Source organism: Vanellus vanellus, assembly GCF_965231255.1.
Source record: "Vanellus vanellus genome assembly, chromosome: 3".
Classification (NCBI taxonomy): domain Eukaryota; kingdom Metazoa; phylum Chordata; class Aves; order Charadriiformes; family Charadriidae; genus Vanellus; species Vanellus vanellus.
Genome location: NC_138907.1, coordinates 14482059 through 14499955, shown reverse-complemented (window position 1 = coordinate 14499955; position 17897 = coordinate 14482059). Strand labels below are relative to the sequence as shown.

The following is a 17897-nucleotide window of genomic DNA, read 5'->3' as shown; positions in this document are numbered from 1 at the left end:
ATTGCTTCTGAAATGCTTGAAATCTGCCTTGCTTGGCCTCTTTCCCTGCAGAGCATGATGCTGGGAACACAGTCCAACAGCAGTCGGCGTGTGCTGAATTGCCCTTTGTCTGCTTCCCTTTCTGTGGCCAGCTGGTAACTGGAGCAGAGCGCCTGCATGGCTGGCTGTGGCCAGGCAGCAGCCGGATTTAGGAATATGCTAGCTCGGTCCCTCAGCAGCCACATCAGGCAGTCCTAGGGAAGCGCTGGCTGCTGTGTCCCTGGGACCCTGAGCTCTCGGATGGAGGTTAGTGTGTGGAGGAGGATTCTTGGGCTTTTCCACCACTGCAGAGAGATGCTTCCAGCCCTCCAGAGCCACCCCACGGCCACTATCAGACCCTGGGGTCAACCATTGCAATTTCTTGTTTCCGTTCCTACTTGCAAGTGGGCTGAGCCTCCAGCACAAGCTTGGGGTGTCGCTGCTGCATCCCCTTGCTCTGTGCTCCAGCAGCTGCTGTGTTTATTCCTGTGGGCATTCCTTGTTCCAGACTGGGTTTTTTTCTGCTAATTTCCAAGGATGTGGAGGTGAGACTAAGACATGGTCCCAAGAAGGGAAGCTTTAAGGAAAGCCTAGAAAGAATCTGTGGGTGTTTCTGATTTGGGGAAATCTTGATGCGTGGCTGGGACTTAGGACACGTCCCAAAAAAAACACGACAAGAGGAGCCCAAGGAAACATCTGAACTTCTCAGGAAGCTGCTTGCTCTCCCATGTTTTGGTGACTGACTTTGGTGAGTTCATACACTGTGAGACACCTCCTCTGTTCAGGCTGGAAGTATGGCACTCAACAGTGGGTGTCCAGAGCTCCCTCCTAACGCCCCTGGACCCAGGGAGCAGAGGGCTCTCCCTGGCTTGTGGCAAGCTCAGGCCACCCTGTCCCAGTGATTGCTGGAGAGACAGCCTTAAAGCGGCTGTGCTGGAATCTGAGTACAGATCTGTCTAAACTCCCCCATCGGGGATTGTTTTTTTGCAGACGTGTTTTGGGGTATTTTTCTCCTAACACAGTGGTTTTGGCTGTGTGGAGACCCTTGAGAACATCACATGCTTACCTATTCCCTTCTCCCCATTGCCATAGTCTAAACATGCCCTCCTTTTTCTGTCTTGCAGCTGTGGGGACTCAGGCAATGATCCTTTTCACCAAGGAGCCGTACTCCCAGGACGCCCTGCATGGCCGCAGTGCCATCCTCCGCTGCGAGGTGAAGGAACCAGCCGATGTGGAGTTCGAGTGGCTGCAGAATGGGCTCCCCGTTCAGGACACGGAGCAGCGCTTCAAGGAAGGCAGCAACCTCCAGTTTGCTGCTGTTGATCGGCACCGGGATGCCGGGGACTTCCAGTGTGTAGCAAGGAACTTGCTCACTGGGGAGGAGGCCCGCACAGCCAATGCATCTTTCAATATCAAGTGTGAGTGTGGGGTGAGGGCAGCCCCGCACACACCGTAGCCTGGTGCTGCCCACCATGGATGGGGCAAAGCAGTCTCTTGGGAGGGCCTGAGACTGGAAACAGCTTTGCCAGGCTGTCTGCTAGTGCGTGTCGGGGGGGTGGTCAGACAGGGATCAGGTGGAATGAACTGTGCAAGTAGGGTCCATGGTAGCTCCACCTGCCATGTCCTTCATGCCCTCTAAGCCACTTACATCTTCTGATGTCCCCAAGGCTGTCAGAGATGCTTCCCCACCTGCCACCTTCCCCATTTGTATATATGAAATAGGGATGTTACTGCACCAAGTGTGTCCTGAGCACTGCAGATCCTTTCAGAGCCCCTCTTATCCCTTACAGAACAGCTACACAGGGCAAAGTGGGACATTTGCAGGCTGGGAGTCCCTTTACTGCATGCTGGCTTGAGGGCTTATATCTCTTCAAGCATGCTTGTGCCCTTGCTGCCTGCTCTGGTTATGGCTGAGTCGGCATCCACCTGGGCTGTGTTGATATTCTTTGGTCCCACAGGGATTGAGACAGGCAGTGTGGTGCTGAAGCAGCCGGCCAGCGTAGCTGAGATCCAGCCCTCCTCCACAGTGGTGCTGCGGTGTCACATCGACGGCCACCCGCGGTAAGGGTTGCCTCCCGAGGAGTGGACCCTGCCAGGGGTCCTCTTGCACCTTCGCTGTGTGCTCTTCTCCTCTGTCTCTCTCTCCTCTCTCCTGCGAGGATTCAGTAGAGTCTAGGGAAGGCGAAAGGCAGGATTGAGCCTGTGGCTGAGCACCGGGGGAGAAGGCACACGGCTTCCTCAGAGCCGCGTAGCGAGGAGCACAGTAAGGACGGGCTGTCAGAGTCCAGTCGCTGAGCTGCTTGGTGTGCTGCGGTCACTCTCCGTTGCTTTCTAGTCATGTCCCGTCCACTTGGCTGCATGTCTCATGGCTTCGTGTCTGTGTCGGGGCCAGCAGTGGGGACGGAGAGCCAGGGAAATGGGCCATCTCTGGGCTGTCTCCTCCGCACACGTGCTCTCTGGGGAGCCCTGACAGTGCCCTGCACCTGGTCACCCTCTCGCCCCTGTCTTGCAGCCCCACATGGCAGTGGTTTCGGGATGGTTCCCCCCTCCCTGATGGCCACAGCACCTATTCTGTCAGCAACAAGGAGCGAACACTGACCCTGCAGAGCGCCAGCCCCGATGACAATGGTCTCTACTACTGCTGTGCCCGCAGTGCCGTCGGCTTTGTCTGCAGCCAGAACAACTTCACGCTGAATATCATCGGTGCGTTCTGTCCTGGCTGCTCAGGGCTGGGAATTTGGCTGTTTTACTGCTCTGCTAACAGCCTCCCCTCTGGTGCCGGGTGGGAGCCAGGCTGGAGGGGAAGTGTCAGGCTGGTGGGACTGTCTCTGTGTGAAACTTCTGGCCAAAGACAGGCCTGACGAACCTGACTGGGTTTGAACTCTACCCTGTCTACAGGTGTTTATTTGCCCCTGCATCTCTCTGGAGCAGGTCTGTTTTACCTCAGACCAGGACAGCTGGTGTCCCTGGTACAGAAGCACCAGGGTCCTCCCTCCTTCAACAAGGTTCAGACCCTGGAGGCTGTAGGTGCTGCTGGTTTTGCTAATACCAGTGCTACTGCGGTGCTGCATGAGTGAGGTACCCTGTTGGCCTTTGGTGGCAAGGCCTGGGGAGGGCAGGAGATGTTGACCTTAGAGAGGTATTTGGAATTGGACTACGGAATTCGCGGTCCAGTGACAGGTTTGATCTGTCTGCTAGGAGCCCAGGGTGCTCAGGGACTTGCTGGAAGCAGAAGAGGCTTTCCCCAGAGCAGCTACTGCATGGAATCCTGGGCTCTGGCTGTGTAACTACAGCCATAGTGGCATGTCTGCCTCCTTTGGGCTCACAGGGTGCGCCCAGCTTTTTTTTGAGTTTTCCCCACAGCACTCGTGAAGGGACAGCACAGGCTGTTCTGCTCTTCTTACCCTCCCGTGGTCTCTGCCGTTGCAGATGAGAGCTTTCCTCAGGCAGTGATTGTCCCACAAGACCTCATCGTGACCAAGAATGAAGAGGCCATGTTTGACTGCCAGTTTGCAGCTGTGCCCCCTCCCACGCTGGAGTGGCTCTTTGAAGACAGCCCCATCACCAACAGATCCAAGTAATAGGGACTACGGTGATGTGGGCAGGGCTGGGAGGAGAGGGGGCACCGTGTTCCACAAGCAGCAGTGAGAGGCCAAACCCTGGCTGTGCCCGAGGGCAAGCATTCAACATCAGGCTGGCCATCGGGATTGGTTTCTCAGCTTGGCTGGTTTGCGTTTAGCTGGGTGTTTGTACTCATGCATGTCCTTTATCTGTGTAGGACTGAGGAAGCAGTTTGTCCTCAAGTAAGTCTGTGGGTCTGTCAGTCCTAGATGCCTGTGCATGATGATCCCTAGAGCTGGGGATATCTCCCAGCCCCAGATGTCCATGTGTGACAATTTCATGGAGCCAGGGACAGCTCAGGCCCCAGACACGCACTTAGGACAATTCCCAGAGTCAGAGATGTGTCCCAGTACTGCATGCCCGCAGGTGGTGATCCCCAGACTCAGGGACACTTCCCAGTCCCCTGCACAGTGATCACTGCACCCATGGCTATCTTGAACCTCCGGATACCAGTGCATGGTGATACCCAGAGCCAGGAATGTTTCTGAGCCCCAGACACCTATGTATGGGACAATCCCCGGAGCTGGGGACATCTCCCAGCCCAGGCTTCCCACGGACAGTGATCCTGGAGCCCGGGATGTCCCTCAGCCAAACTGCAAGGCAAGCAGCGCTGTCTGGGTGCCAGATGCCCAGTGGCCTGGCAGCTCCCGGGCGCCACCTTGTGCCCCCTACCCCTTTTGCTGGCTGTGCCAGCTTTCAGAGCTGGCCCAGTCTGGTAATGCATCTTTTTTGGTGGGAGCCAGCTCTTCTCCAAGAAAGAGATTTCTATTAGCTCATTTCCTCCATGAAGCGTATGTTCCACCATCTTGTTTATGTGTGCTGCTTCCTCTGCATTGGGAAGCTTTGGCTCAGCACAAAGTCTCCTTCTTGATTCCATGGGCTCATGTAGGACATCATGGGGTTGTGGCTCCGACCCATGTCCTGCAGAGATGGTCACTGAGCCCTGCCTCTCCCCATGTGCCCAGGACCACCGTGTTCGCCAATGGCTCCCTGCTGATCACCCAGGTGAGGGCTCGCAGCACCGGTGTCTATAAGTGCATTGGCCATGGGCAGAGGGGAAAAGCTCTTGTGCTGAAGGCGACTCTGCGGCTAGCAGGTGAGGTCCTGGGGCTGGTGGCAGGGTGGGCCACGGGTTCCAGAGTTGCAATGTCACTCTGCAACTATGTGACAGTATAGCAATGGGTCAGTACATGGAGAACTGCTTGGTTTATCTGTGAGATGGCTCATCCTTGCTGCCTGGTTGAGGGGAGCAAACATAGTTTGTGCGTGCTCTCTCCTTTGACTGGTGCCTCCCATGGGGATGATTCTGTGGTGGGTTGGCTACATGCTCTTGCCCTGTTTGAGCCGTGCTCTCTATTGCTCCTCTCAGAGATTGAAGAAATGGCACCCTTCTCCCCAAAAGTGTTGACGGCGAACCAGGGGCACCGCGTGGCCTGCACTGCCCCGCGAGGCATACCCACACCCCAGGTCTGGTGGGAGAGGAACCAGGAACGAGTTCCCACTGCTGGCCGGGTGTACCAAGAGGCAGAGCAGCTCGTTTTCACCAGTATCACCGAGACAGATGCAGGGACCTACACATGCCACGCTGCCAACAAGGCTGGAGAGAAGAAACAGGAGCTGAGCATCACTGTGGCTAGTAGGCAGCTTTCTGAGAAGGGCTGGGGGCAGAGGAAGGGTCTGGATAAGGTGGTTGGGGTGAGCTGGGGGGGGATGGAGCATCACCTCACTGATACAGATAAGCATATCTCTCATGGCTGGGCTGCAGGGCCCTACGGCTGGCTGCACACTGCCTTTCTGGTCTGTGCTGGTGCTGGCCAGAGGGGTGGTGAGTGGCCCTGTGTAACCCTTTGCCTCCATGCCCAGCGGTACCCAAGTGGGTGGAGATGCCCAAGGACAGCCAGCTGGAGGAGAGCAAACCGGGATACCTGCACTGCCTCAGCAAGGCCTCCCTGAAACCCACCGTCACCTGGTACCGCAATGGTGTCTCCATCTCTGAGGTAAGGCAATGGGGCAAGTCCCTGCTGCTCATGGGCACTTGTGCCAGGTGCCTGCTCAGCTTCTTGCTCTGCTGCTGCTGCTGTTTCTCGCATTGCTCCTAGGCCCAGCATCCCTGTGACCCCAACTCTGGCCATGTTCCTGGCACCATCTCCATCCTACTGGTGTATGGGTGCACAACTGGCTGTCTGTAGCCACTTGGCTGGCAGCGAGCCCTGTGCTTTTGGGGCAGTGACAAGAGAGATGTCCCTCAGAGTTGTCACTGCAGCTTGTCTCAGTTCTCCATGTGGGTCTCAGCAGGGCTGTGTCTATCTGAGGCATAGTGTGGGCGTGTGGAGGGTCAGCAGTGCCACAAGCAAGGTCTGAACCCAGGGCTGGTGACAGTGTCATTTCTGCCCCGCTCCCTCCCTCCCTCTGGGCAGGACTCACGGTTTGAGATCTCTGAGAATGGGACACTGCGCATCAACAACGTGGAGGTATATGATGGGACCATGTACAAGTGTGTAAGCAGCACACCAGCAGGCAGCATCGAGGGATACGCACGGGTGCACGTGCTAGGTATGCTGACGAGCACTCCACATCCTCCCCTTGTGGGGAGCTCTTTTGTCTGGCAAGGTGCAGGTGTGATACCCCCAGATCCAGTGCCTCCTGCAGCTGGGGGGTCCTAACAGCACGTCTGTTTCTTGCAGAGAAGCTGAAGTTCACCCCCCCACCCCAGCCGCTGCAGTGCATGGAGTTTGATAAGGAGGTTACAGTGTCCTGCTCAGCCACTGGCCGGGAAAAACCCACCATCCAGTGGACTAAAACAGGTAAGGGAGACTTGGATGCGATATGTCTGTTTCTGACATGGGGCCCCAGGAACTTTGCGTTGGCCTACCTCCAACATGGGCAAAGCAGTGGTGCTGCGGCTGCCTGGGAAGCCGCCATGTGGCAAAGTGCTTCATGCATGACTGCTGCATCCCTCTTCTTGCGTCCTGCAGATGGGAGCAGCTTGCCATCCCATGTCAGCCACAATGCCGGCATCCTGTCCTTCCACAAGGTGAGCAGGAGCGACTCGGGGAACTACACGTGCATCGCCTCCAACAGTCCGCAGGGCGAGATCCGTGCCACTGTGCAGCTTGTGGTAGCAGGTGAGGGCTCTATGGCAGGCAAGCGGGTTTCCTGCTGTGCTGGCCTTGCAGTAGGTTTGCCTGGGTGGCACCCACCTGGCATGCCCCTGCAGTGAGAGAAATGTCTGGCCTGACCCTGAGCTCTGCCCCATGGCACTTGAGTTTGTCAGTGTTTTGCATACAGTCCGAGAGGGCATGTGCCACTGTGCCAGCACTGGCTCTGCTCTCTTGTGGGAGCTCAGCACCATTCCCAGGAGCTGACAGCGTTCGTGTCGGCCTCTCTGCCTTCAGTTTACGTCACCTTCAAGCTAGAGCCAGAGCCCACAACAGTGTACCAGGGGCACACGGCCATGTTCCAGTGCCAGGCAGAGGGGGACCCCGTGCCGCACATCCAGTGGAAAGGGAAGGACAAGATTTTGGATCCCGGCAAGCTCCTGCCCAGGTACACAGCCTCCATTCCAAACTGTAATGTGGCACAGCATCGTGCTTCCCATGCCTGCCCAGCATGTGGGTGCCAATGGTGCAGTCTTGTGTTCCCAGATTGGGGGGCACGCAGTCAGTTGTCTCCATGTCCCAGGGCCTGGACTCTTCTGGCCCCAGGGTTACCCTTTCTGCCACAGCCTGCCAAGCTGCAGTTGAGCTGCAACCATATGTTCTTGAGCATTGCACAGGCTGAGATTCAAGATAATTGCACTGGGGACAAGGGGCTGAGGCTGAGGCACCCTGGGGAGATGGGGCTGCAGGTGCTCCAAGCCTGCCTCTGCCCTCTGGTGCTTGCAAAGAGCTCTGTGTGGTTGGCAGGATTCAGATCATGCCCAATGGCTCCCTGGTGATTTACGACGTCACCACCGAGGACTCTGGAAAGTACACCTGTATCGCCGGCAACAGCTGCAACATCAAGCACCGTGAGGCCTTCCTATACGTTGTAGGTAAGGGAAGTGCCCAAAGTCGGGACATGGCCTTCTGGTGTCCCCGGCCCTGTTCCTGATCCCACCAGTGGGTGCTGCATGTCAGGTCATGCCTGCTAGGGAGTCACGGCAGCATCCATACTGGGATGCAGCACAGTGTGCTGTGGACTGTGCCCAGCGTTCTGTGGCTGGATAAGGAGGTGACCACAGCAGCGGGAGGGGGGACGACACACACTTTTCTCATTCTTCCAGCACATTCCTGAGCAGGATTTGGGAAATCCCTCAGCACCCTCATGGGTTCGGTGCTCTCTGTCCCACAGACAAGCCAGCAGTGGAAGAGGATGAGGGACCTGGCAGCCACACACCCTACAAGATGATCCAGACCATTGGGCTTTCAGTGGGGGCAGCTGTTGCCTACATTATTATCGTGCTGGGGCTGATGTTCTACTGTAAGAAGCGGAGAAAAGCCAAGAGGCTGAAGAAGCACCCAGAGGGCGAGGAGCCTGAAATGGAGTGTCTGAATGGTGAGACTGGCACCCCTGGGGGTGAGGGCTTCACTGCTGGCCCCTTACCCCTGCACTGCAGAGGCTGAGGGGCAGTGAGCTCCCAGAGAATAGGGAACTCCTTACCTTTGGAGTCTCTTGCTCTTGGTTTTGGCTATGGCTGGTGGCAGAGACCTGCTGCCAGGTGAAAAATAGGCAAGTTAGTGTGAAACCTGCATCCCAGCCCCATGTCATGGCCATCTCTGTCTGCTGACTTATGTATCGCTCCTGCTTTCCAGCTGGATGCTGTGTACATGGCATCACCATACACCCTTTGGCAGGGGGAGGGGAGCGTCCCTATTGCAATGTACTTTATTGGCTTGTTCAAATCACAGTTCAGCAGCTCCTGGTGCTGGAGGGAAGACTTTTCGCTGAACAGCCCTGAACTCTGCTGTGAACTCACCCTGTTATCTCTGAAACCCATATAAGCTTTGAGCATTTACAGCATCCTCCAGCAAGGACTTCTGGAACGTAACAGGTTATCTAAAAACTCTCTGCTTTTCAAACTTGTCACTTATCAGCTCTGCACTGGAACACACAGCTCTTCTGTATGTCTAATCATTCCTGCAAGTGCCATTTCTGGTTGCAATGTTGCCTTTCTAAGACAGGGAGCCCCAGACAGGACTTGGTGCATCCAGCTTTGCAGAGTGAAACAGCTGTGCTGCGTCCTGTTCCCAGCTGTGCCACTGGCTTCGGTTTCCTGTCCACAGAGCTCGCTCTGGAGAGAGAGCAGGCAGCTCAGGGCTGAACCCACCCCTGTGGATAGGACATCAGGGTTGCTTTCCCCAGGCATCATGTGTCCCCCAGTGCTCGGTGTCCCTCTGCAGCTAGCCACAGCTGGCCTGCACCTTTGCTGCTAGCTAAGTTGGCGGCTTTGGCAAGCAGCTGCCAGCATGTTGTACTACCCTAGTTCCTACCTTCTCTGTGTCCATTGGAGGATGTTCCCTCCTGTCTTCTGGCAGCTGAGTTCCTTTTTAACAGCTGTTTCCATGAGACCCTGCAAAATCCCTGCAAATAGGCTAAACTGGATCCCTGTTGTGCATGAGCTACATGACTCCTTCAGTGAACCCAAGATATTGGGGGTTGGATTAGATGATCTCCAGAGGTCCCTTCCAACCCTGACCATTCTGTGATTCTGTGATCTCTGGGGCATTGTTTTCATTTCCAAAAGCTGTTTCAGCTCTTCCTTCTGATGTCGTGGTTGTGCTTGCATCACCGATACCAGTGAGGACTTGTAAGTGATGGGGTGCAGTTGAGTTTGCTGCCTTTATAATTCCCTAGATCTCCCCCCACGCCAGTGTAAATGCAGATGTCATGCTTCTCCGTCCCAGTTCTGTAGCACACAGCCATGTCCTGATCATGTCAGGGTTGCTGTGAGGTCCTGGCAAAACATCACCACTGGGTTTGTCTCCTGCTTTTCCTCTTGTATTGGTACTTTGAACAGAGCCAGACCTCCAGAAGAGAAGTCTGGCTGTGGGGATCCTCCTGGGAGCAGGGATGCAGGAGTATCTCTGCGGCTTTGCGCTCTGCTGCTGTCACCACTGTGAGCTCTTCCCATAGACAAGTCGCAGGCAGATCACCTGTGCCAACAGGGTCTGGCCAGCATCCTGTTCCTGGGAAAGGATTTGTTTTAATCCTTCTTGAGTTGGTCTCAGATTTTTATTTTGGTCTATCTTCTTTATATTTTTCTTTTTATTCTGCCAGAGTTTGCCTGTTCCTATCCCCTTCATTTGGAACCGGTTTAGCTGTCAGAGAGATGCATCCTCACTGCTACAAGCAGACCCAGCTGCCCAGATGTCTGCACTCCTTTTTGGTACTTCCATAGCCTCTCTGGAGAAGTGGTTTGTGTTTGCTGTCAGCTCCAGTGGAGTCAACCCCTTCACCATGGTCTTCAAAGATTTGGCTCTTTTCCTCCTTTTGGTGTGGTCCCTCTTTAGCTGGGTGACCTGAAGTATCTCAGCACCTACCTGATGTACTGGCTGACCACCAGCTGACTTTTCCAGTGCCCTCAGGATCCAGACAGATTTGGCCTTCCTGTGGATTTGCAGTGGATCCTTCCTATGGATTTCCTATGGATCAATGCACTCCTAACAAGTCAGTCACCTTCCAAGGTCATGTCCTTGGTGTGCCACATCCTGTGTAACAAGGGTGCTTGCTCACAGTGTCCCTCTGTCTGACTGTGCTGCTTTTTGGGGATGAACATAGACATAGAATTTGAGGAGGTTAATGGCTGTGGGGACTGTGGGGACACATTTGATTTCTGTGTTGGCATGTGCCAATTTCTCCAGGACAGCATAGCCCGTGTCTCTTTCTCCAGGAGATGCTCAGGTGTGGCAGGCAGGTGGGCAAAGCAGGCAGCTCCCCTACACTTGGTTCCCCTCTGGACTGCTGGATACATAAATTAAACTTCCTTTTCATTTTTGCGGTCTCTTTGTTACCGACTGTCTTGTCAAAGCTCTGTGAAATGTGGCTATGTCTGTTCTCAAAAGTGTCTGTCGTTGCTGCCTGCTGGTGCTGTCTCTCAGTGGCAGCGTACTCACTCTGTAGCCTTCGGTATTTTCTTGGCACAGTTGCAGCAGTCGTCTTGTATTATCCGCTTGGCTTCAAGCTTGTAGTCTTGAGAAACTACTATCCGTCATGAGTGCAGACAGCACAGAGTCAAACAGTCTTGCTAATAATTAGCATAAAACTAGGGAGAGCATACGTAGCATTGAGCTTTGATCTATAGGGTAGATGGTGGGTTTTCGCTATGGTCTTCTACAAATGTTTCTCCAGCATGTGAGAGAGGATGTCTGTCAGTAGCCATGGCTCTTAAGTCAACATATCTCAGTCTTCACAGCTCCAAGCCTACCTGTTACAAAGCCACGATCCCTGTCACCGTGACCAGATCTGCTCAGGATGTGCTGGTACCTCTCTTGTACGCATGCATTGTAAGCATGCAAGTACGCACACTGCTGTACAATACCCCTTGATGGAAATTATGGGCAGTGGGATTCCTGTTGGAGTTCCATTATGTTGAGTCAGGTCTTAATTTTGTGATTAAATTCTTTTGCATGGCCAGGTATTTCCTTAATGCTTGTTCCTGGACTAGCTGGAATGGAGCATGCACGGTAATGTAGGGTGATGCTGCACATACGTCAGCCACCCTACCTCACTGCTGTGCCCCGCTATACATTCAAACTCCTGCCTTCAGCTTATGGGAAATACTGCGTCCTAGTGCCAACTTTGATCCAAGCAGTAAATGCATTCAAAGTCAAAGTTTGCTATTTATACAGTCTTTCCCCTACAAGCTGCCTGTAAAATGCAGGGTTCTCTACTATCTTAAGGCAATAATGTTTTGTCCTGTTTGCTGGCGTCTGTTTGTTGCCAGAGAAATTTCTAGCAGAGCTCCTGAGCAGAAAGCTTGCTGGGGTTGATTGTAGGGGCAGTGCTTCCTAGCACTGCTTTAACCCAGGCAGTAAAGGGAACTCCAGGCTGATCTGGTCTGACAGGTTCAAGATTACCAAGGACACGAGCATTGCTGGCTTGCTGGGAAGTGAGCAGGAGCAGGGGGGTCAGGCTGCAGCAGCCGATGCCAGATAGACTTGAGAGTCTCTTGGGCATCAATAGGCTCTGGTTATAGTAAGCAAGGTCCTCTCTGCTCTACCTCTGCCTGACGCATCCGGTTTCCTGCTGCTGTTCTGCAGAGTTTTGTCAATGGTAGTTTGGATGTAACCACCCCTTCAGGTTGACTGAGTGGATGGACAAGGCCAGATGGGGCTGGTTGGCTCTGGGACCAAAGCCATTGCTCAGCATCTGATTTCAAGGGTGGCTGCAGGGCTGGCAGAGATAGGGCTGGACGTGAGCGCAGAGAGAACGACTGTGTGGAGGCCACTCTGTTGCCTGGGGCTAGACATCAAGCTGGGGTTCTTGGAGCCAGTTGTAGGTGCTTGGAGTGTCAGCCCCAGAAGGGGCTGATCCCCAGCATGACATTCTCTGCACAGCCTGGCAGGATGCTGAAGCCATTTGTACTTCCCTTGCAGGTGGTGCTTTGCTGCAGAATGGGCAGATGACAGCAGAGATCCAGGAAGAAGTGGCCTTGACCAACCTGGGCAGCAGCTCTGGGGCCAGCAAGCGGCACAGTGCTGCCGACAAGATGCACTTTCCACGTTCCAACCTGCAGACAATCACAACCCTGGGTATGCTGGGCCACCCTGGCTCTGACCCCACTCCAGCAGGAGACCTGTGAGGAAACCCCAGCATGTCCTAGCTGGAAAACTGGATGTGCTGGGGTACAGAGGGCCCTGCAGCTGCTGGGCTGTCAAATACATGTGCTGTCTTAATATATGCTGTCTTCCCGTGTGCTGCTCTACGCTTCCAGGCAGGGGGGAGTTTGGTGAAGTGTTCCTGGCCAAGGCAAAAGGTGCAGAGGATGGGGAGGGTGAAGCACTGGTCCTGGTGAAGAGCCTGCAGACGAGGGATGAGCAGTTGCAGCTGGACTTTCGGCGAGAGGCAGAGATGTTTGGCAAGCTGAACCATTCTAACGTGGTGCGACTGCTGGGGCTGTGCCGCGAGGCAGAGCCGCACTACATGGTGCTGGAGTATGTGGACTTGGTAAGGGTCCTGCCAGCAGTGCCTGCAGTGAGGAGGACAAGGGATGGACAATGGGCTTGGGGCCTACCAGTGTGACATAGTTCAGGCTGACAGCACAGGGCAAGCAAAGTGTAGGGAGACCAGGCTGAGCTTACCATTGTTCTCAGTGTGTGGGAGTCTCAAAGGGAATGGGGGTCTCCTGCAAGAGAGACCTAATATTAGCTAGTTGAGGCCCAGAAGTGAGATACTGGCTTGCCCTACAGGGCAGGGACCATGAGTTCAGGCAGGGGCTATGTCCCAGGAGATGAGGATCTGTGGGGCTCCCAGTGGGCCTGCCACATCCAGGCACTGCAGGGACCAATGCGGCTGGCAGCATGGAGAGGTGCTGCCTCTGACTTGCTGTCTTTCTCCCAGGGGGACCTGAAGCAGTTCCTGAGGATCTCCAAGAGCAAAGATGAGTCTCTGAAGCCGCAGCCCCTCACTACCAAACATAAGGTGATAGTGCAGCTTTGGAGGTGCTGTGGGGCTGGGGACCCTGAGGAGAGCAGCCAGTGCTGACATCTCTCTGGGGTCAGGTGTCTCTCTGCACACAGGTGGCCCTGGGCATGGAGCATCTCTCCAATGGCAGGTTCGTGCACCGGGACTTGGCAGCCAGGAACTGCCTGATCAGTGCCCAGCGGCAGGTCAAGGTCTCATCCCTGAGCCTCAGCAAGGACGTGTACAACAGGTCAACTGGGAGCCTGGCAGGGGAATGGGAGGGGATGGGGTGGCACCAATCTCATTACCTGCCTGTCCCGCCTGCAGCGAGTACTACCACTTCCGCCAGGCATGGATCCCGCTGCGCTGGATGCCACCTGAAGCTGTGCTGGAGGATGAGTTCTCCACTAAGTCAGATGTGTGGTCCTTTGGGGTGCTCATGTGGGAGGTCTTCATGCATGGGGAGATGCCCTACACCCCACTGGCAGATGATGAGGTTCTAGCAGGTATGTGGAGTACCTTGTGCTGTCCCTAGTGGTGTAACCTCCTTCCTTTCCTTGTGGTAGATGGGGCCAGCTGGGCTGTGTGATGTTCCCCCTGCTCCTGACACAGTGCTGGGGAGGCTGTTCCAGCCCATGTGGAGAGATGCTGCCCTCTTTGCACCCCACAGAGAGGATCACACCTCTTCTCAATATCCACTTTGGATTTTGCTTTCATGGCAGGTCTGCAGTCAGGAAAGACGAAGCTTCCGCACCCTGAGGGCTGCCCTTCCCGCCTCACCAAGCTGATGCAGCGCTGCTGGGCCCCCAGCCCTAAGGATCGACCCTCCTTCAGCGAGCTTGCCACCGCCCTCGGGGACAGCCCAGCTGACAGCAAAGCCTGAGCATCCTGGCTCTTGCTGGGGAAGGACGCGGCGGGGTGGACAGGGGTCTTGTAGGTGTCTGGGGAGCCCCTGGCACTCCTGCAGCCCCTTGCTGAGCCCGACCTCAATGCGCCAGCGAGCAGCTCGGCACCAGCAGCTGCTGGACTCAAAGCACAAGCCAGTGTACCCCACCCACCCCTACCCTCTCCCCCCAACCCCTCTCCTCCATGGGTCCCAAAACACAGCCCTTGCTGCCTCTTGCTCTCCGTCTGCCCAGCCCGCCACCCTTGGGCTGCCGGCGTGGATGGAGCGCAGCTCCTCCTCGCCCAGCAAGAGCTGAGCTCCAGCACCAGGCTCTCCATCCCCCCCTCGCCACGTGCGTATCTGCCGGCCCGGCCTGGCATCTCTCTCTCTCTCCGTCCGTCTGTGCTAGGTATGCCTGCCTTCCCCGCGCCCCATGGGCACAGGCCAGCCAGCAGGAACACAAAGTGCCTGGCATATGAAGGAGCTCACTACCTTTCCCAACTACCCTGTGCCTTTTTTTTTTTTTTTTTTTTTTTTTTTTTTGTACGATGACTCCAGGCAGCTCCCTCTCTCCCTTCTTCCTCTTCCAGAGCGCTGACTTCTCCCTACCATAGTATTTCTGTTACTGGAATGCAGCCTAGAGTGGGTTAGTTTGTTTGCTTGAGTGGAGGGTACCGCAGCCAAGAAGGGTTGGGTTTTGTTGGGTTTTTATGTGCTGCTCTCAATAAAGAAGGCTTTTTTTTTGTTGTTTGTGTTTTTTGGTCTTTGTAAGACACTGCTGTCAGAGGGCTGTTTGACTGTTTTCTTCCACATGGTTCCTGGGCAGGGTTGAGGGCCAGTTCCTCAGGCATCCCTCTCTCTGCGTTTAACCCTTTTGCCCCTTTCCCAGCTGGATCTGAAATGCTGTTCTCAGCCTGTCCTGTCCTGTCCTGCCCTGAGGGACCACTTTGCCTCAGCGCTTAGTGTCTCTCTGGTCGGTCACGGGTTGCTCTCCCAAGAGGGACGTGTCTCAAGAGAAAATGTCCCTCTCGCACTCACTGTAAGCAAGTGCATATGGCATGCTGTCAGGCTTCCCCCCCCTAGTTCAGGTAGCCAAGCTTTCATAGCAACTTTTCTCCTTTGTAATTGGGTTTGTGCACTCACCCCGGTGGCCTGAGACAGCTTTGCAGCCAGCACCGGGTTGTGTTTGCGCACAGGAGATTTCAGCTGCTGCTTCTTACAGCCCTGGATTGGGATAGTTGGGGGGAACTCCTGCTGTAACATGTGGACTGCAGTCCTCTTCCCTGTGCCGATGGCCCTGAGCAAAGGCAGGGTCCTGGCAGTCTCTTCTCAGCGAAGGAGGGGTGAGGAGATGATATACAGGAATCCCCAGTCCACAGCATGAGTATGAGCCAAGCCACCATGGGGTAGGCCTTTTCCCTTGGAGCTAGCGTGGGGCCCTGGGTCTGACCAAGCTGCAGACCAGCGGTTTTGCCTGTTGCAGAGCTCTGCATTGGGGGGTTCTAGAGAAAGATCTGAATTCTTCCAGGAGGCCTACTGGGGCTGGACTTGACGTGGTGCACAAGGGGAATTCATATTGGATATTGGGAAAAATGCTTCCCTCTAAGGGTGGTAAAGGTCTGAGACGTTCCCAGAGAAGCTGTGGGGTCTCCATTGTCAGAGATACTCAACCCTGGCCCAGATAAGCCCTGAACACCGCAATCTAGTTGGCTCTGCTTTAAGCAGGGATGGACCAGAAATGTCAAGGATCCACTTCCCACCTCTTGCTACCCAGAGAAGTGATGGAGATGCTGGAGGGTGGAGAGGACTCATTTCTTGGAATGTGCTAGCTGGCTCTAAGCTCAGATTTGGTCCAGGGGTTGGGAATGGGGTCAGCTGGGCCTGTCTGGGTGCACGCAAGTTTGCAGGCTATAGAATAGAGTTATCAAAAGCGTTCACCCCTTTCCCAACGCTTGTGATGTGTCTTGCAGCTGGGAGCTGTGGAATCTCCCCAAGCTAAGGCCTCTTGCCGAGCGAAGATGTGGCTGTGGCTGGCTGTTGGACCCCTCTCTCCTCCCTAGACCTGGTGCTCCTTCACTTAGTGGGCTTGGCAGCAGGTTATTGACACCCTGAACTCTTGCTGCCTCTGTGACCTTTCTCCAGATGGCCTGGCCACAGCCTGGGGCTGGTGGCATTGTGCTTGCTGGGAGGAGCTGTTATGGGCAGAGGTCTCAGGATGTGTCCCCGTGCCCTTGCAGCTCTATGTCCCTCTTTTCGCTCCTCTCAGTCCTTCCTAGTGTGTACATGACCCTTTTGAAGTGTGTAAGTGCTGTAGCACTGCTGCATGCACACTTCCAACTTGCAAGTGACCTCTCACATGTTGTTTTTTGATTTCCTTTTGCTCCATCTCTCCCATCTGTCCCATTCCTGTGGACTTCGCTGCCTGCTGCCCTATGTCTCAGGCAGGACAGCTGCATGCTCTGGGCTGATTCCTGCAACCAAGTCACTAATGAATGTGTCTTGTCTTGCCTGTGTGTCCCTGTGGTATTCTTTACCTCTAGAGCACATCTTGCCCCAGAAATACTCCCAGTTGGTTCTGCAACTGCTTCCTTGAGCACTTGTGGATAGATCATATCAGAGCCTGTCACTTGATTCTTCTAGCTGGACTAGCATTCCTACGCTGCAGCATCTTATCTCATCCCTTAGCAGGGGTTACCTGCTCCATCCTGGCCATTGGTGTTCTTCCTCAGAGGTTCTCTGGGAGGTGAGGGCAGTTGTACAGCAACCAACAGACAGGATGGCGAGTGACCTTGAGTCTCTGCCCCAGGAGAAGGCCACCTGCATATTGGACACAATGAATGATCCCTTGTCCTCTCACCTTGCTGCCCCATGTTGGACATGACGGGCAGAGTAGCAGGGCTATCACTGTGTGCTCTCAAAGTGCTCCTGGGTGGGCTGGAGCTGGAGCCAGGCACCATCACTTGTGGCGGCCTAGCCAAGAAGCATCTCTGTGGTGCCACAGATAGAGAATAGAAATGCCAAGGGCTTCTGGAGTGGCATCCCTGCTCTGCCAGTTTCATGCATGCAGGTATCGCTGTGTACTGTGAGGGAATGACATGGCTGCAGCAGGCTGGTTCTGTGAGCAGTGTCAGGATGGGGCGCTCAGCTTTATCCCAACGCATCCTGGGCACTCAAATGCTGTTCACTGTGAAGTTAAGACTTGGTTACTACAGGGAAGCACTCAAGTGGAAAGGCACCAAAGCTAGGACAAACTCCAGACCCAAAGGGTGCAGAAAGATGGGGGTTGGGATTGTGTATTTTTGGGAGTGATGTCATGAAAAATTTCTGTATCCTTGGGGACGGGACAGATGTTGGCCAAACTAATTGGAAACAGCAAGCTGAGCAAATACAGTTCTAGCTAAGTGTGGTGGAGGAGAGCAGGAAATCAGAGCCCCTGCAGGAGAATGAGAGGATTCAGGCAGTAGACAGAGGTGGGATCCATTGCCTCAGGCCAAATCGAAGGAACATCTTACAAAAAAAAAAAAATATTGGGAAAGGAAGACAACACGCGGTATCTAGAACAGCACAGCTCCAAAGGTCCACCTAGTGGGCTACTAGCTGTGGCCAAAATTGAACATCTACTGAACAGTGTAAGAGGATAGCAAGCAGGTATGCACTGCCCCAGCTAACAACTCCCCAAAGCACAAGGACGTCCAAATCAGGCATTTCCAGCAGTCCTTATGTTTCTTCTTGCCAGAAAGTTATCCAGGTTCCCCTTACAACCGTGCAT

The 17897-nt window shown here is 54.7% G+C and overlaps 1 protein-coding gene across 1 annotated transcript in view; it reads left to right on the top strand.

The window, feature by feature from the left end:
- Window positions 1-14859, top strand: part of PTK7 (protein tyrosine kinase 7 (inactive)) — a 37218-nt gene extending 22359 nt beyond the window's left edge. Inside the window, exons 2-20 of the mRNA XM_082480159.1 lie at window positions 1143-1436; window positions 1977-2079; window positions 2531-2721; window positions 3448-3595; window positions 4605-4735; window positions 5009-5275; window positions 5503-5636; window positions 6057-6192; window positions 6324-6443; window positions 6615-6764; window positions 7035-7185; window positions 7545-7672; window positions 7972-8175; window positions 12216-12371; window positions 12554-12786; window positions 13180-13260; window positions 13341-13492; window positions 13570-13748; window positions 13965-14859. Of these exons, the coding sequence (XP_082336285.1) occupies window positions 1143-1436; window positions 1977-2079; window positions 2531-2721; window positions 3448-3595; window positions 4605-4735; window positions 5009-5275; window positions 5503-5636; window positions 6057-6192; window positions 6324-6443; window positions 6615-6764; window positions 7035-7185; window positions 7545-7672; window positions 7972-8175; window positions 12216-12371; window positions 12554-12786; window positions 13180-13260; window positions 13341-13492; window positions 13570-13748; window positions 13965-14125 (3119 nt within the window). The 3' untranslated portion in view covers window positions 14126-14859. The remainder of the gene's footprint in view (window positions 1-1142; window positions 1437-1976; window positions 2080-2530; window positions 2722-3447; window positions 3596-4604; window positions 4736-5008; window positions 5276-5502; window positions 5637-6056; window positions 6193-6323; window positions 6444-6614; window positions 6765-7034; window positions 7186-7544; window positions 7673-7971; window positions 8176-12215; window positions 12372-12553; window positions 12787-13179; window positions 13261-13340; window positions 13493-13569; window positions 13749-13964) is intronic.
- The last annotated feature ends 3038 nt before the right edge of the window (window positions 14860-17897 follow it).